Here is a 26123-nt window from a genome sequence, read left to right as displayed (position 1 = left end):
CATGAAAACCTGATTTTTACATCCGAGTGTGTTCTTAGGAAGCACAGAGGAAATAAAAAAGGCTTCACAAACACCTACAGAACAACACCTTGTACAATGTCTAGGCACACAAAATCATTTTCCTTTTTTCATTGCCCTGAGGGCGGTTAAATCATCTACACCACCATTAAGCCCTGCTATTTGTTCCATAATATCACACTCAACAACAAGCCAAGAACCCCTGAGAGCCCTTGAAAAACAGCAGCCTAACAACAACCACAGGAGCGTTTAACTTCCATTAGTCATTGGGGGCCAGAGTTAAAATATCAATCTTATCACCGATGTTAGCATCAGGTATGGTAAGGACGGTCGGGGCTGGCACGTCTGTGTCAGCAGGAGGATTATTTGGGGATAAGCTATCAAATGCATCCTAAATTACAATGTCCATGTGATTTACATTACACATCATAGGTTGTTGTTAAGGTGTTTTAAGCAGCAATTCTTCCCAAGTCTCATGCAGCTAAAAGCTCACAATAACAATGGATGCTAGATTTTTCTGTTTGCTACAGACTGTGTAACCACTTAATAAAGTACTAGGTTCATTAACCATGGGACCCAAATACAACTAATAAATAGAAATATATTCACATTACTCTCCTAATTGTGGGTACCACTTTTGAAGAAAATGCATGCATGCACAAAAACGCAAAATTAAATCCCTTATTCCTTCCAACCAAACAGTGTATGTGCTGAGCCACTTATTAATACACAGAAACAGAGTCGAATGAGATAAACATTTGATTCCATGTCAAGAAAAGATGCCTCGAACAGCACAGTGAAAGTGCATCATATGTTAACAGCTGTCTGATGGCTTATATAAGCTGAAAATAGAAAATGGAACACTAGAAATAAAACACTCAGTCCAAAAATAGAACACAAGGCCTGTTTTTTTTTAATGATATCTAGTCGTTCTTATTTTGAATAGCAAAGCCACATGTTCTGGGGACAGTCAGATGTGCAGATCTCAGGCTCTTCTGCTGCCACCAGAGATGGCTATGGTGTGGTGCCAGTTGCTTATTCATTACATATAATACACAAATAAATGAAGAATATTAAGGCTCATACACATGGAGTCATCAAATAATCTATTATTTTTACCCGTCCTTAATGACAGGGTTTAAAGGAGGACCCTATCCGTAATCTGTATTTTGTTATTACCAACAAATCCCATGAAAACCCACAATTCATTAGTCTGTCTCTCACACTTTAAACCTTTCCCTACTGAAGACAGAATTTTTTAAAAAAACAGGTCACAAATATATACTTTAATTTAAAAAAAATAACTGTACAGCACTTTAGTTCGTAGCAAAACATTACTCAACAGGAGTAAACAGTATATTTGTTGGAGTATTTTCAGCCGCTTGTGTGCGAGTGAGTAATTACTGAAGCAGGATGGTGTTTGTGGGATTGCCTCAAAATAAACTACAGCACCCGTGTTAATGGTAATGAAGGAAAATGTCGCAGAGGAACAATAGTGTGGCTCATTGATGTTTTTTTTATGCGTTTTTGGATATGGCACAGAGGAATAGGCTATATCAGGCTTTGGCAACTCCAGACAATACTTGTAGGATCAATTCATTGAAGAAAATTAATAGAAAAGCAACAGACGTATGCTTTAAAGGCAACAGGTAACCAGGTAACCATACTCCTCCGTTGTGTTCCACTGTATTTCATACACATCTTTAACACCTCTTTAACCTCATGCTTGGAACACCACATGGCATGCAGCACTGGTGTTACTCTGTGTTGTAAAAAGCCATTATCACCAAGAAAAGCTCCGTTTATTTAAGCTCGATAATCAGGGGAAAGTCAACTGAGCACACTTGCACTCTTTCAGTGATATATAAAGTGTCTTGACACTACTTCACTAGTCAACCAGGCGCTCAAAAAAAGACTCGGCAACACTGACTTCCCAAAAGAGAATGCGCATTAAATGTTTCACCAAAATGTGTCTTTGAAAAACGTCAATACTTTCACGACACATCAGTGCGCGTTATCTGTCACACTCTCTCCCAGCGTTGGCCTGCTTTACATTCACACAGCTACATATAATAGAGACACTTTGACAGTGGTAACTGAGGGAGAGGGAGGCACAGCTCATTCACGTCACCCATCCCCATTTTCTCAGCTCGTCCTTTAATTAGAGGGAGAGAGAAGGCATATCATTAAATTTACTAATTAGACAAACTACAGTCTTAACAACTTTTACATTATTCTGTCTGAATTTGTACTAAACAGAAGTGAGCTGTGTTTTTCGCAGGCATCACGAGTGTGTAAAGGGCAGGCTCTTGATGCAAAATTGCTATGTGTATCAGGAACAAAATGTGCATACTGAGGGAGACAGCTGCTGTTTGTACGGTCTCATCTGCAATGCATGGTGTCTGTCAAATGTGAGAACATCTGCTTGGCTTTCTGTTTTGGTGAATTACTAACATGTATTTATGACAAACACACCTACATTTCAGATGTGCTCATTTTATTTCAAATGCCAATCACCTGACTCAGCCCCTCCTAGCGCGGAGGTTTACATGGCTACCAGTACGAGTCACACTGGTGAAACTAGGCTGGGGATGGAGTGTAGAAATGGGGTAAGTGGAGCTTGATCTCGAGAGTGCATGTGTTTCTCATTCCTCGGGAAGTGGGCGATGTGGCTAGATATCCCCGGAAGTGTTTGAGTCACACCAAGGACCTCGGGAACATGAGAACTGCCAAGATCAGCCAAAGATATGGAACAGAGGGAGCCAAGCCTTAGGGCTAAAACATCAAGCTCAAAAATAATAAAACAACAAGTCAAATCCCAATGCAGATATTTAGGCCTACACAGCTAAAAGCAAACAAGCAGTTTCAGCAAAGAGGACATCAGCACCCTTGGGCCAAAGAAATGCAGCCATATTAAGTGAAGTTAAGCCCATTAGTCGAGTTAAAATTGTTCCTTGAGTAACTCACTAAAAAAAAATAACACTAAAATGAAAAATTCCCAAAACTAATTTCAAGATTTCCCTCGGCGCCTTGCCTTAATTTTTTTTTTCTTATTTGCGTGTATGAGCATGTCTGTGTGTATGTCAAGGCCTGTCTGGCTTCTTTGGTCATCATGATAATTGACAGAAAGTGCTACTGCACATTCAACTGAGCTGAGCCTTTTTTTCCCCCCTCCAATGTCATGCAGGGTGCTGAAAACCCAAAAATACAAAGTGAGATATAGAGACAAGTAGAAATAGTGAAGTGACAGAAACTCAAAACCAACTTTTAAACAAGTCCAAAATACTGTCAAACACACACACACACACACTCGCTCACTCTCACTCTCACTCTCTCTCTCTCTCTCTCTCTCTCTCTCTCACAGACAGACACACACACACACACACACACACACACACACACACACTCTTGAAGGCATTGTGTGCATTACAGCCTTGGACCTCCTCCCAAACAGAAAACATTTTTTGTTTGTGTTTTAGTGGGGAACTCAAACAACAAAGCAAGCAGAATAGCAGGAAGGTCAAAGGAGGCATATTCAACTTTCTCATTATTGCTCTGCAGTCTTTTCTCTAAACATTTCCGAAAAGAACGTTAACATGCACCCTAAGCTTACCCTTCTATTCCAAATATGACAATAACCTGAATTTGTTATGGGTCAAGTAAACAGCATATTCCTTTTGGATATTCTGAAGTGGCCTTATTCTCAGTTAAGTATTTTCTGATTAAAACAAGCTGATATTATTCAGGTATTAGTAGCAATCTTTCAACATGTATATAACACATTCATAATATGTGTCTAAATCCGGGGTTTTCCTGCAGTTTATGACACATGGTCTCCTTCCTGTTTACAGTCAGCTCTGTGTGTTGTCATGGATGTGTTGTACACAAACCAAGTAGCCAATGGTCTGCAAGGCTGGTGTAGAGATGAACGCCCAAAAGAAAAAAGCTCACATTTCTGGTCGGAGGGAGAAACACACTTACAAAATGCGAGACAACTATGCACAAATATCCCAACGCTGACCTTTTCAAAAAGGTGGCTGAGGGAATGAAAAAGAAAGGCTGTGCTTGGACGGGTGAACATCTTTGAGTAAGTCATGTTTTGACGCAAGAAGTTAAACGGCATGAGCGGCTCCAGATGTTCTACCTTTCTGTATTTTAATGGAATAAACTGGTAGTTCCCAACTAGTGAGTCAGGGTCCAAAAGTGGAATGCGGGACCATTCTCAATGGACCGCAAGTGACTCACAAGCATGTCAAATTTGTAACAAAAACAAACAAACCACACTTTATTTTTAAGTACATTGAATTTCCAGCACAGTGCTTTTATTTTGAAGTGCCGGTTCCTGCTGTAGAGTAGGTGACAATCGGACAGCTACTTGACAGAGACAGTAAACTAGCTCAACGACATGACCAAACACAAGTATGATGCTGAATGTATTTAACTGTAGGACCTCGAACTAATGACTAAGGAGAAATCTGGAACCCGAAGCTGGACCAGTTGGGAACCACTGAGATACATGACATGTTGGAATCTTCATTTTTATTTGCAACCTATAGAAAAGTGTAGAATATTATCCTTTTTGGAATAAAGGCAAAAACCTTTATTTTATGCATGTAATCGTAGTAAGCATAAGCAAATCCTAATGTGTTACACAACTCTCAACCCACTGTTAGGTCACACACATTTCCTGCAGTTTAAAAAATGTATTATATGAGGATTAATATTGCCTGTGCTATAATACTACAAATATCAGAGGTGATGTGGCTTGAGCGGTGCCATGTGTCAGGTGCTGCACTGTTCTCCAACCTTGTCCTATTACAGGCATAAGGAAGAACCACAGACCAGCAAGCGTCACACTTTCACAGAGCATGTGGGTGAAAAGGTCTAGATAAAAGTCTACAGTGTATTCAGCCTTCCTTAAAAAAAGGAAAGCAAAAACTATAAAACATCCTGGCATTTATTCTCTATTCACAAGGAGCTGGTAAAGAACTATTGTTCTATTGTCTGACCAAAACTGACTCTTGAATTAAAACTGCATGGCTTCCTGTGGAGGAGTCAATGTTTAACAAAGCCACTCATATACAGGCTGAACACAATAGATGGCTACACCCCAGATATGGCAAAATTATAAAGTAAATCTGAATTGCGTGGATGTGCTGTTGAGTGTGCTTCTCGGGCAAACGCTGGTACAGTAAAGTAAGTGCATTAAATAGCTGCCGCGCTCGCTGATTGAGTGCATCAGGGGCCTCTGATGAAAACCATTAACAAGATTAAACAAATTCAGGGCTAGTGACCTCTTTACTAGACCAGCTAAAGCTTGTTCCCTTCCCGGACTACAATAAACAATCCTCAAACGTGTCTCCCCACACAGTGGCAGGACCGTACATAACGCCGCTGACAATGTCAAGAAAATTTACTGTGTAAAGTGAGGTTTTCAATTTTCAATATGTGGCAATTGGATCGCTTAAGTGCCAAGAGCTTATGAGGTCATTCCTGAGGACACGGTGTGCAGCCCTGCATGAATTGTCTAGTTATTGATTCTGAAATAAACTCAGCTGCCTCCAGTGGATACATTACACTCCTCACGCATTACTGGTGTTCATGAATGGCGACGGTTGATTACTGGCAATGTAAATGGGTCCATCTGACTCAACAGGTAGAGCGTGACACCGATACTGCCGGGCCTGTGATTTGATCTCTGGACACCCAGGCTGAAAATGTATGCTGTTGTAGCTACAGTTAAGTGATTTCAGTTGTAAACTACTGCTATAACAGGGCTGCAAATTCAAGAAAATGTGGACTCAAATACCTGTGGAAATGTGAAAACATCAGAGGAAAACAGAAAAACATCTGCCCGGTACTGATGAAAAAGCTCACTGACCAAATGACTCAATGTTAGCCATAAATAATACCACTGCACTAGGACTTTGCATGCATCACTTCCAAACAGGCTCTTCATACCAGCCTGGGGCCATACAAGCAGTCAGACCTCCTCCCTTCCTCTTTAAATGCTTTTTGATGTTGGATTCTAATCAATACTTGAAGGCTGGATTTAGAAACGATAAATAAAACCACGAAGAGGAATGCACTCAATACCTCTTTAGCAGCCTCACTAGTATGTAATGCTTACTGTACGCGGTTCATTATTTCCTTCTAAAGAACTCCACAAGGCCCAGGATGTACATGCAATTATGCTTGAGAAATGAGAGATGCAAACATTGTAGAAAAAAAACACATACACATGGACCTGCTTTGAGCAGAGGTTAAAAAAAAAAAAAAAAACATCATCTGAGCTTCTTGTTATACAATGAATAATAAAAATGTTACATATGACTGCTATACTTTTAATTAAATTCAAATTAAATGTAAATGTCTGTAGCACACTAAGTTGGAATTCTTCCTTCATAGCTCATGCACACGGAGTTGTGAATATTCCTAGGTTTCATGATGTATTCCTTACTGACTGTCATGTTTTAATATCATATCACTGCCCAAAAATAGCATGCTAAAGTGTAATTGTGAGTTTGAGAAAATCTAATAATTTCTTTTTCACACTAAGACATCGTCAGTCTCCTGTAGCTACCCTCATCCCCATTGTTTTTGATGACTAAAATTACACTTTGTTTCCAACTGTTCAAACTGATTAATTTGGTTCTGAACTGAATCAAGATGTGTTAAAAACACACACCCTTATAATCACCAGTGGTAGTGCATTTAGACAAGTTAGAGGGTCTCAGAATCTGTTTCTCTGTGCCTTAACGTGATTGTAGGTGTGACATTTCTTTCTCATTCAACAGTTTTAAATACAGAGTTTCATAGCTGTGGTCCAAACAATAAGAACATGCTCCTGCTGATTTACTTTAAAGGTACTGAGCAGGAAGAAATCTATTGGCATGTCACGATAAGATGGCCGCTAATTAGCCAAAAGGGATTACAAGACTATTATGGTACCCATCATCTATGCCAACATATAACTCATGACAAATGAGGACATCTGCTCAGACCACAGCTCCTCCAAATTCACACACTTGTTTGGCCTTGCTTTCATACATGGCTGCCTGCTGGTTGTCTGTTAAGATATGCAAGTGTGTCCCATTCAGGTCGATCAGCAGTAGACTCTATCAGTAGACAACCATAGGATTTCACATCAAACGCATTGTAGCCACCTTGGCCTCAATTTCGTCACCTACGTACAGACAAAAATGCAAGGTTAATCATCATCTAAGTGGAACAGAAGGAGTCTGTCCTTTGATTTTCTCGACAACTGCTCATCCGATCACACTTGGCAGGTGTATTGCTAAGGACCCAAAGAAGCGCAGTGTCAAATGCGAGCTATTGAGATCAATGGGACATATTTATCTTTACATACACACTGTGTAGTGTATTGTGAAGGCATACCTTATAACTGTTACAACGCCGAACAGCATGCTGGGTGCAGCTTGTTCTCCGTCACTCACTACAGTACATCCAAGAACAAATGAAGAAAGAGAAACTGAGAGACCGGAAATGTTCCACTGTACAAACTCAAACATTTCAAGCATCAGCGATTGAACTTATGGAACATCCGTTACTTTTGCCGAAAATAGCCTGGTCCCAAATTGCTAGTAAACTGCGTGTATACTCGGCCAGGGGACGCAACTTTGTCATGGCAGGTGCATTGGTCAGGACCCAAGGAAGTGTGGTGTCAAGTGTGAAGTTGTTTGGATGAGCGATTCTCAAGAAAGCTGCCAACAGTGATAGGCCATGCAGTTGGCCCGTAACAGCCACATTTTGAGAGGGGCACTGCGCTGGTTTGATCAGAGAGTAAACAAATGCTGAAGCAGGCTACTTGGTTGAGACTTCTGGTGATGATTCTAATCAAGCAGCAACACGACAGCTGAGTGGTGATGCCAGTGTGCGAGTGCATTAGGCCTTAAAATACAGGACTAAATACGAATAAAATCCAATAGGGAAAAGTCTGTGGTGATTTTGAAAATATTTGTGGCATTAGGAGACATCGTGAAGTGTGTTGAGCTTGATTATCATCACAGTCAAACATGGTGGTTGCTACTGGTTTGTCCCTCTCTCAGCTCTACCAAGGCTCTCCTTTGGGCAAATTTGGGAACTAGGGTTGGAAATGAACTTTATAGTCTACCTGCTACTGTGGCTGCTGGATTCCAAAATTTATCGGCTAATCAACAGACAACCATTGTTTTTCGTTGTTTTTTTAATGTCTGGTGAGTGAAACCATTCTAGCAACCACTTGCAAATTCTACTACTTGGCTGGCGCTAATGTCCAACCCTGTAGGGAACCAGAGACAGTTATGTTTACACTGCACCAGAGTTGGAACAATCAGTTGATTAAGCAATTAGTCAATTAACAGAATATTAATCTGCAACTATTTTGAGAATCCATCATCCAACATCCATCAAAATGCTGGACTGTCTTTGTGTCCAGCTTCCAACATGTTTTTTTTATTTAATAAATCTGAATATCTTTGCAAGTTAGACTGTTACAAAACAAGCAATATGAGGATGTCACCTTGGGCTCTGGGAAATCCTGACACATCTCACTATTTTTTGACAGCTTATAGACTCCCAAATCCAGGTTTTAAAACCTTTCCTAACCGTGTTTTTCTCCAGTCTGTGATTCTAATGCAAGGTATTTTTTCTTTTTAACATTAATTAAATTCAAGTCATATTCAATTGCCTTTAAGATGCCAGAGCTGTCTTCATGATCTTGGAAAAGCACCACTTTTTTATCTCGGGTATGAAAAAAAGATTAGCAATAGAAGTTGTTTTATCAGGTATTAAAAGATCACAGAGATATTCACACTGCCCCCTCAAATATGAGTCCCTGATATTCAGTCGATACCTTGCTACTTTCTACGTTTATTGATTTTAATTGAAAGAACATTCTTTAATTCCCTAGAAAACACAGATATGATTTATCATTAGCAGCAACAGAAAGTAATTTACTGCCATTTGTGTTAATCTGCTCATCTATTAGTTTTACTCTGGGCTATGAAAACAAGCACGGCTATCTACCACAGATCATGCATCGGCACTGTTATGGAAACACTATTATCCCGTGCACCGGTCATGAGCAAATGCCTTCTTATCTTTTTACAGTGTAGTTCATGTGGGTCTGCCCGACCTGACGACAGGCTAATTGATCGTAACACAGAATGATGAGCCTATTATGGCACTCTCCAAATGACAGACACACTGGAATAAGTCTATGAATCCCGACCTTTAAAATGGGACATTTACTCTATATTTCTGAGATTCCTTTGATCACAAATCTAGGGCTGCAACTATCAATTAATCTGCTAATTAGTTTCCTCGCTTTGCCTATAAAATATCGGAAAATGCTGGAAAACGCCTGTTACAATTATCCACAGTTCAAGGAGATGTCTTCAAATGTCTTATTCATTTCAACCAACTGTCTAAAACTCAAAGATGCTCAGTTTATTATGAGAGCAACCATCAAATCCTGACGTTTGAGGAGCCTGGAGCCAGGGAATTTTGCCATTTTTGTTGGGAAAAAAAGGGACTAAAGGGATTATTTGATGATCAAAATAGTTGCAGATTAATAATAATATTCTGTCAATCTGCTTGTTGCTACTCTACACATATCAGTTATATCTAGGGCTGCTTGATTATGACAAATCAGAATCAAGATTATTTTGGTTAAAATTGAGATCACGACTATTAAACATGATTTTTCAATGATGTTGGACTTGACTGAATAAAGGAAAAATGTCCTTTTAATAGTGGATTTTCTTGAACTTTAAATATAATTCAACTAAAAAAGACAGCGCGGGCGGCACGGTGGTGTGGTGGTTAGCACTCTCGCCTCACAGCAAGAGGGTTGCCGGTTCGATCCCGGGCGTGGGAGCCCCTCTGTGCGGAGTTTGCATGTTCTCCCTGTGTCAGCGTGGGTTCTCTCCGGGCACTCCGGCTTCCTCCCACAGTCCAAAGACATGCAGATTGGGGACTAGGTTAATTGGTAACTCTAAATTGTCCGTAGGTGTGAATGTGAGCGTGAATGGTTGTTTGTCTCTATGTGTCAGCCCTGCGATAGTCTGGCAACCTGTCCAGGGTGTACCCTGCCTCTCACCCGATGTCAGCTGGGATAGGCTCCAGCCCCCCCGCGACCCTCAAGAGGATGAAGCGGTTAGAAGATGAATGAATGAATGAATAAACACAGCGCAAGAGAATAAGAGAGACCCCGCGCTATTGGCAGAAAAGCTGTGGACTAAGATGCTTAATTTGTCACTAGTTGCTTTTTTAGAAAAGTCACTAAGAGTAATGGTAATGGGAAATGGACCTGCAATTACATGGTGCCTTTCTAGTCATTCAACCACTCAAAGCGCTTTTTACACTACGAGTCACACTCACCCACTGGTGACACACTGGTGGCCGAGGCTACCATACAAGGTGCCACCCGCTACTTAGTTTTTAACACACTCACACACCAATGGAACAGCCATTGGGAGCAATTTGGGGTTCAGTATCTTGCTAAAGGATACTGTGACATGTGGACCAGAAGGGGAGGGGATCGCACCGCTGATCTTCCAATTGGTAGACGACCCGCTCTACCTGTCAGCCACAGCCTCCCTCAAAGAGAGGGTCTGAAAAGTCGTGAAATCCGACAAGAATTAGTATGTTGTCAACACTAAGTTCACCACTGTAAACAAAAGGGGAGTGCTGGATTTAGAACACAAGACAACATGAGAGCATCACTGTGAAATGTAATGCGACGCAATAAACATTTTACTTCAATGATCTTGTTTTTATAATCATTGGAAACCAAAATATTGATTGAAAAATTAATCGCCCAACCCTAGTGATATCTAATGCTACCTTTCGACATGTGGTAGTGCTAAGATGAATGTCCTTAATACTGCCCTCTGAATCCTCTTAACTGAATAAAACATACTTTAATCTATCTATTGACAGGACGATTATAATATTCATAGGCTTAAATACAGGATAAAACTGAAAACTGAAAGCAACCACTTCCATATTTATCAAGATGGCACTTACTAATGCCATTTGTGTCACTGAGCCTACTCAAAGCATTTCATCCTAAACATTACAGCAACACAGATGATTGTCTTGAGATCTGTGAGGCTGTTAAAGCAGAGTGGTTGCTAGCTCCCACCTTCCTCACACCGGCTGCTATGTGTTGGGACGGATGATCTCTGGAATCCCTGAGTGATTTGTGGTTACCTGGGGATAGGTCTCCTCTGCAGTGGTAAACACTTGTGTTGTGGGGTTTAGATTAGGAGTGACAATAACATACAGCAGCTGTCACACCTTCAGCTCGCACCAGAGTCTGACAGATAAAGCAGACACGTGGGACTCTGTACGACAGCGTAGCTAAAATAACTCGTGAATCAACCCGAAGGTGATTTAATTTGTTTTTTTTTTACACGTTCAACAAATGAAACTGTTGACTGTGTTGTCATAGAAATCCTTTTCACAGTCTAATAAAGACGAGAGTTGTCTTTTTTGAGCAAGCGTTAAACAACGTCTTTCTGAAATATGAAAATGTCAAAGGAAAAGGCCATGGTATTCAAATCCCAAGTTAATTAGGGTTCCACTACCAGGAGGGTTTGAATGTTTGTGTTGAAGAACAGAAGCATTTGCATTCCCCAAAGGGGAGCATGTCAACAGGATCGATAGGGTAGTCTCGAAACTCCTGTTCTGCCTCCAAAAACTATCCAACTCAGCACATCTTCTCCCTTGGAAGCCTCTGAAACTAACCAACACCAAATTTTCACACTCGCTGCCTCTGTCATACCACATATTCCTCCCATAAAATTTGTGAAACAGTTAAACATCCGCAGGTAGGCTTTCAGATACAATATATTAAGCACATGTAACACCACCTGAAATGCTTTGCCGTCTTTTTAATAACATGGTTAAATACCAATGACCCCCTTCCATTGTTGTTTTAGAGCTTTCTCTGGAAATAGAGAAAGCTCCCAAGGAGACAGTCGAAGTGTGAGAGAAACAAACAGAACATCAATCTCATTCGAAACCCAAAGGAAAGAGCCTGGGGACTGATCTCTCAGGGTGTTAACTTAGGGAGGGGGCGCTTTCGACAAGGAATTAATGAAGTGGGTTTGGCACTGGAGTGGAAGAGTGGATATCAACAGTGTTAAACTCCGCTATTCTCTATTTACCACTTATGTCATACTGTCATGATGAATGACCCATAATAAGATAGTATCCTATTATCAAGCCTGATATGTGGTGAACTGCACAATTCCAGCCTGTAATCCCAAAATAAACAATACATCATCAAACTATGATGCGATATGTCAAAGCAACCTGCTTATCATACTTCCTCGATAAAGAGGGCATTTAAATTCAAAGTGCCCACATTTTTCTATGCTTCAGTGGGTTTTTTAAGCTTTCGACTGCCTTATTTTCTACTCCATCTCTAATTTTGGTAATTGGAAGCTTTTTAATTATCGCAGCTAAATCTAACACCCACTTGAAAACATGGCAACATTTTAAGAAGAAATCTTTTGGGTATTCGGCTGTCAGGTAGCGACAGCTGTTTTCCATCCTCAACAACAGACAGACTTCCTACAGCCTAAACTTTTAAAAAAGGTGTAGGTTGATTATACAGCTATTTAGCTATATTTTGTCTGCTCTCTTAACAAACAACATGTGTTCTGAAAAGTTATCTTAAATCAGGGCTGGGAAATTTGAAGAAAATCAAATAAAATAGATTTTTGACAAATGATCGTCAGTAATGAGGATATAATGAGAAGATGAGATCTAGTATAGTAGCCCTATTTGAATTAGTTGTGTAAATTGACGTAAATAGCCAAACTGGAGATTACAGAGCCAAAACATCTCATTATAACAGCAGCTCAAGCCTAAAATGACTTATTTTTGTAAGGTAGCATTTCAAATCATACTTCTCTTTTTAAAAGTCTTGCAAAAATTTGCATCAAGAGCTGCCCATGACTAAGAATTTTGTTGTTTAGGGCCTTTAGTCAACTAGTCGCCCGCATGTTTACCATATTAATTCGATTAGTAAATTATATATTTTGGGCGGGGCAACACAACGGTTTGAGTGCAAGGTCTGAGAAAGAACAGTATCAGTAACATTACAGAGAAATACAAAACCGTACAAATGAACCTTTAATATAGGCCTATATTTTATCTACAAGTGCACGTCACACACTGAGCTAGCCGCCTGTTAATGACGTTGTCTGCAAAGCAGTAACGATTGTGCCAAGTGGCTAATGGGCATGTAGCTACTTACACGTTTCAGATGACGCGTCATGTTTGTAGTCATGAATGATTCGATGAGGGTTCGTCCTTCACCTTCTTAAAATGATCCCACACTTTGGATTTCCTGCCTGACATGTTATTAACTAGCCTGTGGAATAACACCAGGTACCAGCCCTGTATATTAGGGGCCATACACATGCTGCAACTTTAACCGCCTGGAAAATGTGAGGTCGGGCGCTGGGCAGGTTGCATCTAAGCAACTAATAACCCTAATGTTTGGTCAGCTATTCAGGGGCAGCCCTATCTGCATCTCATATGAATTCAAGCATTGGAAAATCTCTCCTGACACAGACTGATGCAAACTCACACTGATAAGGAGCATGTTTCAATTAACTGACACTCTCAGAAAATAAAATACACAGATTATATCTCAGTATATATATCTTAGTGGCATTTCTTTAATAACCAAATTTAAGAGATCGCAAGCATAAACGTCTTTGTGTGTTTAAAAAAATTTGCTATTGGCTGATATACTGACGGCCTCAAAAATCCAACATCTGTCAGACAGTAACAAAACAAAAAGCCATATAAAACCATAACAAATCATGTCAAAATAAATCGTTTGCAAAAATTCACAAAATCAATAGATTTAAAAGCAGCCCACTAAAAAAGGAATGACAGAGCTAAAGCTTTCAGTTGCATAAACCAACACCCTTAGGTGTTTTTTCACTAAATGAAACAGCCAATGCCAAAGATCTAAGGACTGTCAGGTTTACATGGCATCATTTCAATTTCATTGAAGCATTATGTTGCTGTTCCATCCAAACAAAACACTTGTCTGTCCGGACATAATACACAGTGACAACATCCGAAGAGTTTGAGGAGCCGGGTAAAGGCTGCATTTAAAGACTGTGGTGGCTGCATTTTGAACTAAAATTGACCTAAATGCATGGTAACGAATAGAACAATATCACTTCCATATGCTGGAGCACAGGTATGATTTAGGCATTTTCTGCAAAATAACAAGAACATAATTTCTGCAAAGGTTAAAATTCAATTCATCAAATGCAACTTGACTCTTATTCAACGAGCTTATTTTGCATTCTGCAGAGCACCTTGTGCTTGATAAAACATGCACAGCCTAATTCTATATCTTCAGTGATTGTCGCCATAATTCACGACAGGGAAAATGAGCCTCGTGGATGGGATAGCCTACTTTTGAATTTGCTTTTCCTCGCCTCTGAAAAGACAATCTTGAATGTGGCCCACCAAGGAAAAAAAAAAAAGAGCACAAAGCAAACACATGCTCATTTGACCCACAATAGCACAATGCAGGGAAAAGGGAGCCTGAAGGTCCCATTGTGTCCACTCTCTACAGGGCAGCGGTGACTGACAGTCCAGCTGTAAGTAAGGCTGACACAGTATCACATCGCGGCAAGATTGTTTAAGGGGAAAGAGGACGTGGTGACTGAAGGACACAGGACATTTATTGATATGGCCGAGTCCTTGAGTGCAGCAGTATACGTCCTTCAGCGACAGTGCCTTATTGCCTGGACATTAATCACTATTGTCATGAAGCACAGGAAATAAGTACACTAGTTCCCCCAAAAGCATTTATCCTCCCTTGTTTCAACCAGCCTGGTTGAATCCGGTTTGTGTGTGTGTGTGTGTGTGTGTGTGTGTGTGTGTGTGTGTGTGTGTATGTGTGTGTTCGTGTGTTTTGGGTTGCATGTTGCTAGGACAGATGAAATGATTCGGAGTGAAGTGGCTGTGAGTCATTCTAAATGATTAAAATGCTACTGTGACCAGCTTGGAGTATCTTGGCTGAAAGACCGAGTGAACTCAACCGTACACACCAAGTAATGAAGTGATGACTGATTGCCTTGATTAACATAAGTTATACAAATAAACAGTTTAATCACAATTAATGTCAAATTACTATAATTATCCTTTAAATAAAGCATTGTTCTCATAATGTTGGGCTCATATCAGCTGAAATATTCCATTTCAGCATCAATGCCAGCATCCCCCACACAGGACGACCTCACCAGTAATGTCCTCTGGTTGCTCGGGTTCAGCTGCAGCTCCTGGAAACGGTACACTAGGTATTGATTCTCTGCTAATTCAATTACAATAACATACAACTAAAGAGCAGGGAGAATCAGAGTATAGGTAGTAGAGTATACTTAAGACTTTTTCAACATGCATTCTAATCCACCCTGCTGGGGACCAGCCATTTTCAAATGTGAAGTCTGGATAATGTTTTTGAAGAATCAGGTCAAAACATTGTCCACAGTTTTCTTTTCACGCATGTAGCACTCAACAGGAGATTGTGTCGGAGGGGTTCTCACCCTTTGGTTTTGGCGAGGAGGGGCAGCTGGGTAAAGTATGCAAGAGGCAGAACAAGACTCAGATTACACCGCGGTTACAAAGCAGTAGGGGTGGGTGATATAGCCCTTAAATAATATCGAGATATTTGAGGGTATTTTTGCGCTAACAATATTATTGATGATTTAACAAATAAAAAAAATTAGAATAATTATTCATTTAAGAAAACAGAATTGCAACAAAATAAGTTCGCCTTCAAATATTCATTAAAAATTATAATGATCTCTCATTTCTTTAGTTTGTGAACAACAGTAAGTCAGAGTGGGATTCAGATTCTGTATACAATATTAATAGTACAACAAAATAAAATCCACCACAAATTACACATTTAAACAGTTCCCAAATACAAAAAAATAAACCCTGGGATCTATATAAATCAACAGGCAGATTTCCTTGTCTTTTAGCGAAATCCTAAATAATTGAGGGTTTTTTTCCCACCTGAACCTTTATTTTCTGCCATGTCTCCACTTATCATCACCGACTCCAGCGTGCACACAGCAATAGAGGAGAGGAATAGCCTGAGTGTCAGACTGAAGCTCCCAGAACCTTCAGTCTGACATGGCTTCCATTGAAGGCGATTTACAAGGGGGAGGGAATTTGATTTTTCCCTAACCAATCAGTACAGATCAACGACTCACCCAGAATCTGAAGTCATTAGTATCCATGCCTCGGGGGTGCTGAAAACAAGCGAGCATTGCCCGCTTAAAATGTCTTCGTTGTCGTGCACGCCCAGCTGCATCGCCGTTAAATCCAGTTTAGCAGCTTCCTTAATTTGGTCCTCCATTAACGCGAGTAGTGGCGAAATACCTCGATAGCATTGAGGTATTTCATAGTTGTGTGTGTGGTCTGTAGGATCTGTAGCGGTCGCCATTGTTGCTATCCTCACCAGTTACCCACCGGCGTACAGCTTGACATCAGCGTGGCACTGATTGGCTAATCGCTAGACCCCCGGGGTTCATTGGTCCGTCCATCGTTTGGACGAGATAAATCGCAAATTCATTAAAGTATGCCAGACCAGAGATACAGGCCTACTCAGTTGAGTGGGCGGGGTCTATGGTCTGGAACCAGACTAGGAAAGGAAGGACACTGTGCTGCTGCTGGAGGAGCCACTAAGTGAGTTCCCTCTGCAGGGAGGGTAACTCACAATAACAGTCTGAAAAGTCAGGGGCTGTTCAAAAAAACATTCAGGACGCCACAATTTATTCCACACTACTGAAGCTGCTCCTCTATCTGTAATCACCGTGGAGTTGCTAATAATTTTGCTTTCAGCCATGCTTGTTGTTGCTGTTGTATGACGTAATACGTCAACAAGTCGAGTGGCATAATATAAATTTTTCAGATATTAAAAATTATCCCAGTATTATCGTGAACGAGATGATATGGCACACCTCTACAAAGCAGGGTCGTAATTTAGTCAACAACAGAGTCTCATGCTGTACGTTGAATTTGACTGACAATGCTGGTGTCGGCCCTTACAGACAGAAGTTCCAGATTATCATCATCTTTCCACTTAGACCTTTTTGTTGCCGTCTTTGTGTAAATTACCCAATTTCTTCACCCTTGGACGTCTTGCTTCCTCCAATTTCGCATGATCAGCACGATAGAAACATTACCAACACTCACACTTGGGCTAAATCGGACATTGGACATCGGACTTTGCACTCAGAAGCTAGCAGGGTAAAGTCCATTTACTATCCAATCCAACTATTTCGGACATTTGCTTTCTGACATGCAGCTCCTCCTGATGGAGATATTTCCAGGTTTGCGGTGCATGTGTGAATGGAGCTTTTGTCGGTCTAAACTTCAGGTCAGGATATTTTAAAGGTGTCCTGTTCTGATTCTAATCATTAGCAGCGCTATGAATCAAAGTTTTTTTACAAGGGGGACATAAAATATTTTGAAAAATCTTACTTTCAAATATTTGTCAAGGACAAGAAACACATTCAACATAGCCCTACTTGTTAGACCTCAAGGAAACACACAATGCCTTTTGATAAGAAAATTCTACACGGCACCTTTAAGAGCAGCACAGCCCCTAACTGGATACATCCTACACTTTTTTTCATATTATGAGAATACACACTAGTCTATTACTTTGATTTCTTGGTGCTCAAGATGTCTCCTCGGTGTCAGAGCACACAGCAATTTTACATCTGGTATGGAAACGCTGAGCAAGTATCCCTTTTTAAAAATTTAAAGATTGAATAAATCATAAATTCTGAAAGTAATACAAGGTTGCAAATGTTTACTTGGACTTGCCCTGGCTACACCAGGGAAATTATGACCAATTTTTCAAACAGCATTTCCCATCAGTGAGGACATTCTGCAACATTAACACTGAACCCGAAAGAAATAATTCACACTCTACCACGAGAAATCATTTCAAACTTTAAATTATTCTGCATGTGTCTCTGGAAGTTCGTCTCATTTTTCTGACTGCCTTCTCTGCCCTGAAATACTGATTTTGCTCATCTTTAGGGTACTTTAAATGTCACTCATTTAACAAATTTATCCTGTCTTTGTAGCATACACAAAACTGACTTCATGTTATTAGCAATTTATGAAGGAAGCTGTAGGATAATAGAAGAAGCTCATTTCACAGGCTATTTTCATGCAAATGTCAGACTCTTTCCACGGCTTGATGAAAAACATGCTGGGGTGCTCTTCCCATACCACAGTGGTGGTCACTGCTTCACCGCCATCACACAAACAACTAAATCACAACTGTTCTTAATAACAAGAACACATCATTGTTATGAAGTTTATCCAGTCTAATTAGACCGACAGATAAGATGGTCATTAAATTTCAAAGCAACAAGCAAAGGATGAGCATCACTAGCAGAAAAGGATAAACAGCGAATTATCTGCACGAGTGAAAAGTGATTACAGTTGCAGTGTTTCCCCATCGGACCATTTAGTGGGTGGCACAGGCAGCTGGTGGAGAGACAACAGATAACCGTGTGCTGAGCTCGTCCACAATCGAGACTGAGCATATGTTACTGAAGCTATTTTAAAACCAGGAGATAGCTACTTTTGAGATGTTGTGTGTCAGTACTGTACATATCGAACCAATTATCCAGAGAAGGTAGAGGAGGACCTTGATGATAATGATGCCGTTGCCAGCATCAGTGATGTCCAGACAGCTGGCATCCTGCTGGCACAGCAGTACATCAGGACCTCATTAATAGCATTAATAGCATGTTTGCTCACTAATATATAATTTGCAACGGATGGTGATGTTGCTCCTAGAGGAGGACATCCTTACAACGCAGTGCACACAAGCAAAAATGCCCATTATGTCTATGAAAAAATAGTAATTGTTTTCTATTTTAATTTCCCAAATCCTTTTCATTAAGGTCCTATTGTCTATAGCTACCAATTATTCCCCAGCTGTATCACCAGGCTTTACGCATTTCTCCATTTTTGTTTAGCTGTCAAGTAACATGCAATAATTTCCTCATTACTTAAGTGATGCAATCAGGAGAGTTTCTATAATTAATGACAAGCTATGCTTCTCACGGCGACTACGGAGCTGCAGTTCCACCCACACAACTTTAAAACAGACATAACTACAGTTTTTACCAAACCGCAACTCTGAATACTCTTCTTACATAATTTTTTGTCTCCACATTGTTGTACGAAGTGACATTTAAGGGGGGAAAACAATCTGGGATGTTTGTTTAAGTGAGAAAGGGCATGCGAGACTGCTTTTCAAAACAAGCCTGATCATCTTAAATTAGTGTTTATCGCCTCTATATGTAATACTTGAGATAAATTCTCTCAGATGTCATGTAAATTAGGGCAATTTCATCGACAGCTATGCCTTTAATTCTGGTATGCACTAATTTAAGACAGAAAATAATCCCCCTCCCTTTCAAATCTTTTATTTTCATGTGAACTTAAGCACTGGTTTGGTAATACCGTCTACGTAAACTCTAAATTTATATTATAAAGATTTAGGTCACCAGCCTAGACGGTAGATGAATACAGTTACGTGACAGCGTACGAGTAGTTAAATTGGATTTATCCTCCACCACCTCCTGAGCCGGTCTGCCCCTCAGCCTGTATTGCCTGTTTGCTGTGTGTCAGAGGTCTGGTGAGACATGCCATATGAGAAAACTCAGATGTGTTATGGGCCTGGAAGGCTACTAGTCAATAAAGCTGCAAACTAAGGACATGGAAGCAGGGAACTGGGGGATTTTGGGACGGAGAAGGGGGGGGTGACTCAGAGAGGAACCATTCTCCTATGTTACATCATTGCAACTCGGCTATGGAAGATGACTGGTGCCACAAAATAAAAACATTCAATATAACTGGCATGCAAACTAAGTAAGACTCTCTTAAGCTGCTAGAATTTTAAAATGAAATTTAGCATATGACTGATTTTACAAAGTAGATGCAATTACTGTTTAGCTGATTGTTCAAATGCATAGAGCCAGACTGATAAACTACTGGATAATTATTATAGTCCGATATTAGCTATACAGACATATTTCAAGCGTGGTTGTTGGGTGACAAGTGAGAATTTGCAGTGCATAAAATTGTTTGTAGTACAGAAATAGTTTGTCTACCAGAGAGCGATAACAGTTTATGTTTTAAATGTAAAATGTCCCGCTCCTCACACTACCTTCAGTCAGCAATCGTAGCAACTCGAATTCAGCCTGCCATTTCCTGCGTGGCACTGTATTTGTCTGTGTGCCCACTCTAATTTTTGTGGGTGATTGAACGCAACACAGACTGACCTCTTTTTGAGTCGCGGGGTGGATCAGTCACTCCAATCAGAGCTGATGAGAGCTGATCGGATTAGATTGATGGGTGACAGGAACAGCTGTTTGTGAGTGAAAGCAAAACTTTACATCCAGCATACTTAAGGTTAAGTTTTACTTTCACTGCGCCTGCCATACTGCTGCTCCATCTGCTGGCCCCTCCATCTGAGGAGCAAATAATAACCAAATGGTATATATATTTTCCTAATGAACAATCCAATTCCGAAAATAGAAAACCAGACATAGTGGCAGATGTTTTAATTGTGGCAGCCCACAACAAATAAATGAATGTGTGGGAAACCCTGCTTGTGTTGAGTTTTTTCAGTCAAGGAGGGGAAAGACAAAAAACATAAACTTAAGTATGCGTTATTTTGAGTTCTTGTTCAAAGATGTCTGTTTGCCATTGTCCTATGTTGCCATCAGACCTCCTTTGGGCTCCCACATACATATTCTGCTTGTTGTCACGTTTTTACCCTTTAAAAGCAACATAGGTACGTCAGTGTGTGCTCAACCCTCGACCCAACTTGTTACCTGTGTGAGGCTAACAAAGGGCCTTACATTAATTTTAATCCAAATCAAGTAATACACTAAACCTACAGAGAACAGCTCTTAGGTAAATACTATTCGAACTGGAAAACGGGCCTGTGTTGCACCATATTCTGTGACCAGATTCAAATTTCACCTCTATTCTAGGTTATTACCATGGTCACATACTGTATTGTCATACTGCTCTCATCACAAGTGGTGATAGTAACACTGAGGAATATTTGACCTTCTCTAGTAGAAAGAGTCACAAACTTTGATAGCTGTGATAAACTGTCCAGTAGTGTTGAGCTCTGGCTGCACAGCACTAATGCTGCGTTCAAACGGGGCTGTGTTTACCATGTTCACGAGGAGAGGCCATATGAATGCCACCTTGTTGTAGTATTCAAAACCTCATAAGTGGAAATTTTTTGAGAGCTGCCAGCTCACAACTTCGTGTACACGATTGTGTAACAAAAACGAGCTCATGAGCTCCATTTCAATACAGCATAATATTTCACCTGTCAACCCATCAGCCTTCTTTAATACTTAAATCTCTAGTGGAACAGAATTAGGGCTGCACAATTTATCACATAAAAATCATGCTGTTGGGCAGTGTTGGGCAGTCACGCATTACAGTAATTATATTACTTTTTCCAGTAACAAGTAATGTAACTAATTACTAATGAAATTTCAGTTATAATATCAAAATTACTCCAAAGCCAAACAACTCATTACAACGTTACTTTTGATATCACATCACTACTGACTTGAAATACAACAGTCACATCAGCGGACTCATTTTCATAATCGTTGTGTTGTGCACATGCATCATAAAGCAGCAAGCTAGTTGGAAATATTCCCATTACTTTGCTTTTGTTGGGAGGAAAGATGACAAGAGCAATGTTGCTGCAGGGAGTCATACTAAAACTCTTTCCACTGCAAAACACACGTTCCCAAACCTCCAGTCTGAAACACCTCAGCTACTACGACACACAACACAACAACATGAAGCTCCAGGAAATACACCCCACCAAAGGTGCACCCTCCTCGGCCGTAGAGGTCGGCTGTAGCCCTGCACTGGCTAAACAACCAAAACTTGATTTTAATCATGGACAGCTGCATCTACAAAGAAGTGATGACGCTTGTGGCTGGATATGTGGTGGATGTAATTGCTCCATGAGTGACTTTTCATCTTTCGGGCAGATCCTTGGGAAAATACCAGTCACAGGCAACAGAAAGCCCCCAGGTATATAGACAATATCTAGCATTAGCTTCACTTAACAGCGATTACCCTGACATTCACACAAAGGCACACATCTCAATTTTGGGGAGATATGCTAATACAAATTTTATGGGGTGTAACAGAAAAGTAATATCTCAATTTAAAAATCCTTGCAATGACTTCAAATTGTTCAGAACTCAGCCGCAAGGCTTTTAACCAAAACCAAGATGCACGACCGCATCACACCAGTTTTAGCCTCCTTACAATGGCTCCCTGTTTTTTTAAGGCTCTTCATGGCCTTCAGTTTACATTTCAGACCTGTTCGTCCTTTATGAACCTTTACATAGTTTAAGATAATCAGGCAGCTTGTCCCAGAGTCCAGACTGAAGACCAAAGGGGACAGAGCTTTTGCCACCAGGGCCACGAGGCTCTGGGACGACCTGCCTGAGGATATAAGGCTGTTTGAGTCACTGGCTTTGTCAAAGTCTCCCCTGCAAACTAGGGATGCGCGTGATTAGGCATTTAAATGATTAAACGTCCGCCCCCTCGCTAGTCGGCACCAGAGATATTTGTTGGTTAAACAAACTTGTGTTTTATTTACGAACAAGGCCACTTCACTGTCACGCAGCCGCCCACAACTAGTCAAGACTTCAAAGGGCTCTTAATGCACACAATACTTTTTGGGACAATGTTTCTACTGCTTCACAATAAATTGTATGAAATTTTGACTGTTATGTGAGTGTTTTCCCTTTATTAGACTAGTCGACTAGTCTTAATTAAAATTTTCGTTTGGCCGACAGGGAAGTTAGTCACCAGGAACATCCCTACTAAAAACTACTACTTCTATCGGAAAGCATATCTTGACTTTATCTGAGGTGTCTGTCTGTTTTATTGCTATATTACTGATTTTAATGACCTTTTATTATCTTGATTTTCTTTATCTTTTACTAGATTACATTTTAAGACGTGTTATTTGTTTTATTCTTCTTGTGTTTTAATTGTGTTTAGTTTTATTGTACAGCACTTTGTAACAGTGTTTTGAAAGGTGCTATATAAATAAATAAATAAAATGTATTATCGTTATTACAATATAATGAGTAGTTTATAATGTAACTATTAGTGTAATGAATTACTGTTTGCAGGAAGTAATACATAAAGTAATATTGCTTTTCAAAAGAGTAACGGGTTATGTCTTGCATTTATAAATAATTTTGATATCAGAGATGATCAAAATAATGGTGAAAATCATTTTGGCCATAATCATTCAGCTTTTGCACATAAATACTGCGAGGGACATGTCCCCCTCGTCCCCCCTGAAATCTACGCCCATGAACACCAGTCATCTCAAACTGATAGCCCATACTCCAGATATTTCAGGGACTACATTTGTACTCCCGTGGCATTAATCGCCCCTCATACACACACACACACACACACATCCATCCACGAGCCAACAGCGCTAACTATCGCCCTCATCCTCGTCCCTACCTACGCACATGACAGCAGGCAGACACACAGATTATACCTCCACATAAACCACGACCACAACTACAGCAAGCCTGTAATAAAACTTGGGGACACCTTATAAACACCACAACAAAACTACAGTGTCTGACAGATACAGGCAGACACACAGCTAATAATTCCACGGGAGACAAAGTAACTCACAAATCACACTGAGTGCTCACAGGAATGTTATATTAGCTACATTTCCTGAGATTGATGAAGTCTTGAGACACCATGTTGTATGAACAAGCAGTGTTGCTAACGTGTAAAAAAGGGTCAAACAGGAGTTGTTTAGCGGGACTAGTGAATAAATGTTTAGCCCTAACGTTAAAAGCAGGGGATAGTTTGCGCCATAGTCCAGCTGCCTAATCAATAACATGGAGGCTAAACGTTTAACGTTTAACCGTTGGACGTTTAAACTCGGCTCGGCCCAGTAACCGTTAGTGGAACCCTGGCTGAACGTTGCCTCTGAAAAAATGTCTGTACTCGACAAGCAAAAGTCGCTTTTACCCTTCGTTATACACAGACAAATTCAACAACAGTACTTATATGCTACGTAAATGAAAGCTAACCCGAGCTGTGAGTACTTACCAGGATGACAGTCTTTGTGTTTGGGCAAGGTTAAAAAAATTAAGGATAAAATCCACCAGTAACTCGGTTCCCGTATTCTCCGCATGTTAGACAGCTCATCGAGAGCAACAAGAAGGCAACGGGTGACAAAGTTTCTCAGTCTTTTCTCTTGTTTTATGTATATAAAAAAAAAAGAAAAAGAAGAAAAAGGAAAAAAATCACACACACACGACCGAAGCTGAGACGAAGTTGGCACAGCAGCCACGAAGGCAGAGCATCAAAGTAAAACGGTTAGCGGCTCGGGCTGCGGAGTCACTGTGTCTTTTCTCAAAAAGACAAATTTATTCGCCTCCAGTCCGAGCACAGGCTGTTTTTAGCTTCGAGGAATAACACGGTACGCACACTACGGCTGTGCACAAACAGTTGGAAATGTGTTGGACTCCACCGTGCCTGTAGCGGGCTTCCAGATAGCGACATTCCCGTAGTGTTGGAGGGGTCAATCGGCGATCAATCGCTGTCTTTAACTACAGGGGTGAAAAAAAAAGTGGTCGATTATTATTGATTACACGTGGGCATTATTAAGCGATTATCCGCGGCGTCAGCGTCACGAAGGGCAATGCACAATGCGAAGAAAAGTGGTGCTGGAAATGTCCCATTCTTCCATCCAGGAAGTGGACTAGCGGTCAGGCATGCATGGATATCTGGCTGCTGGTCCCATCCTACAGGACAGGCTGCGTGTGAGAGGGAGCCAGCGCGGGGCGGGAGCAGCGGAGGGAGGGGAGGCGGCTCTCCGGATTTGCTGAATGCAAAATGAGTCGGAACGGACCCAGCAGAGTCTGGGTTTGTGTCTCTGATAAAGAAGACTCCAGAAATCAGTGGCTCGTGTCAGATTGTCAAGTCACCAAAGTCCACGCGCGCGCTGGATTGTGCTGCCTCTTTTAAATGTTGCATCAAACATGTTGCATCAAAAACTGTCAAGGCCGTTTTGCAGGATCTACACACGGGATTGAAGCCTTGTTCAAAGAGAGAGAAGAGAGTCCACTGATTCCAACCCCCATCCAGTCATCTCACTGTTTTGTTGCTTCCTCCCAGGCCCCATTATTAAAACGACCCTCCTGTGGCCACACAGTGATGTCCCTTTGCCTCCTGCTGGCAGAACTGTGAATGGAATACTTTAGCAGTAATCATCACCTGGAATATCATCATGTATGAGTGTGTGCTGATTGGAGAATTATGCATCCACCGGTGACACTCCCTTAGGTAAATGTGTAGTCAGTGGTGTTCTTGCAGAACTATCCAGCTGGACATTTAATTTGAGGAATCTGATTAAATTTCTCATTTAATTACCCAGTTCTCTGCAGGGCCATTGAAGACAGTCACAAGGGCCCTTTGCTTTTAATGTGGGCCATCTGCTTCCTCTCCAAAATGCCTACCTTTTCAAAGCCCCCACAGCCTCGTGGGCAATCCTCGCACAATCCTCCAGGCTGCACTACCTCCATGCACACTGCAAAACATTAGTGTGGTTGACAATCCTCCAGACTTGACTGTATTCTGACTGATCAAATGCAATTAACCTGAACAGCAGTTTCTGAATTCTTTTCAGTATTGTTTTCTGCCTCGGTCTGTCGGGTGATGTGAGAGAATGGCCCTTTGATCAATCATGCAGACTCCAAAAATGTCTGTACAATAGACTCAGGGAACCTATGTGCAGAGGGTGAAAAGATGTGTCACCAAAGCAGTAAAACATAAAAAATAATGCAATAACCACAAAAGACCCAAACTTTTTATTTGGTATGCCTTTTTTTACTTTCTCCTAGCTATTTGGGATCAGCAGGACCGGAAAAGTATAAAAAACTAAACATTGTCGATGATAAGAAAGTCCCAAT

General features: G+C 40.7%; 1 protein-coding gene across 2 annotated transcripts in view; it reads right to left on the bottom strand.

Moving 5' to 3' along the window:
* The window catches only part of ca16b (carbonic anhydrase XVI b), a 138979-nt gene extending 113738 nt beyond the window's left edge, over positions 1–25241 (bottom strand). Inside the window, exon 1 of one of the 2 annotated variants that reach the window (XM_049589307.1) lies at positions 24259–25241. In XM_049589307.1, the coding sequence (XP_049445264.1) occupies positions 24259–24343 (85 nt within the window). In that variant the 5' untranslated portion in view covers positions 24344–25241. The remainder of the gene's footprint in view (positions 1–24258) is intronic. The other variant, XM_049589296.1, reaches the window with a different exon arrangement.
* Positions 25242–26123: the final 882 nt, after the last annotated feature.

Source organism: Epinephelus fuscoguttatus, linkage group LG1 (genome assembly GCF_011397635.1).
Source record: "Epinephelus fuscoguttatus linkage group LG1, E.fuscoguttatus.final_Chr_v1".
Taxonomy (NCBI): Eukaryota; Metazoa; Chordata; class Actinopteri; order Perciformes; family Serranidae; genus Epinephelus; species Epinephelus fuscoguttatus.
This window is presented reverse-complemented; position numbering and strand designations above follow the sequence as displayed.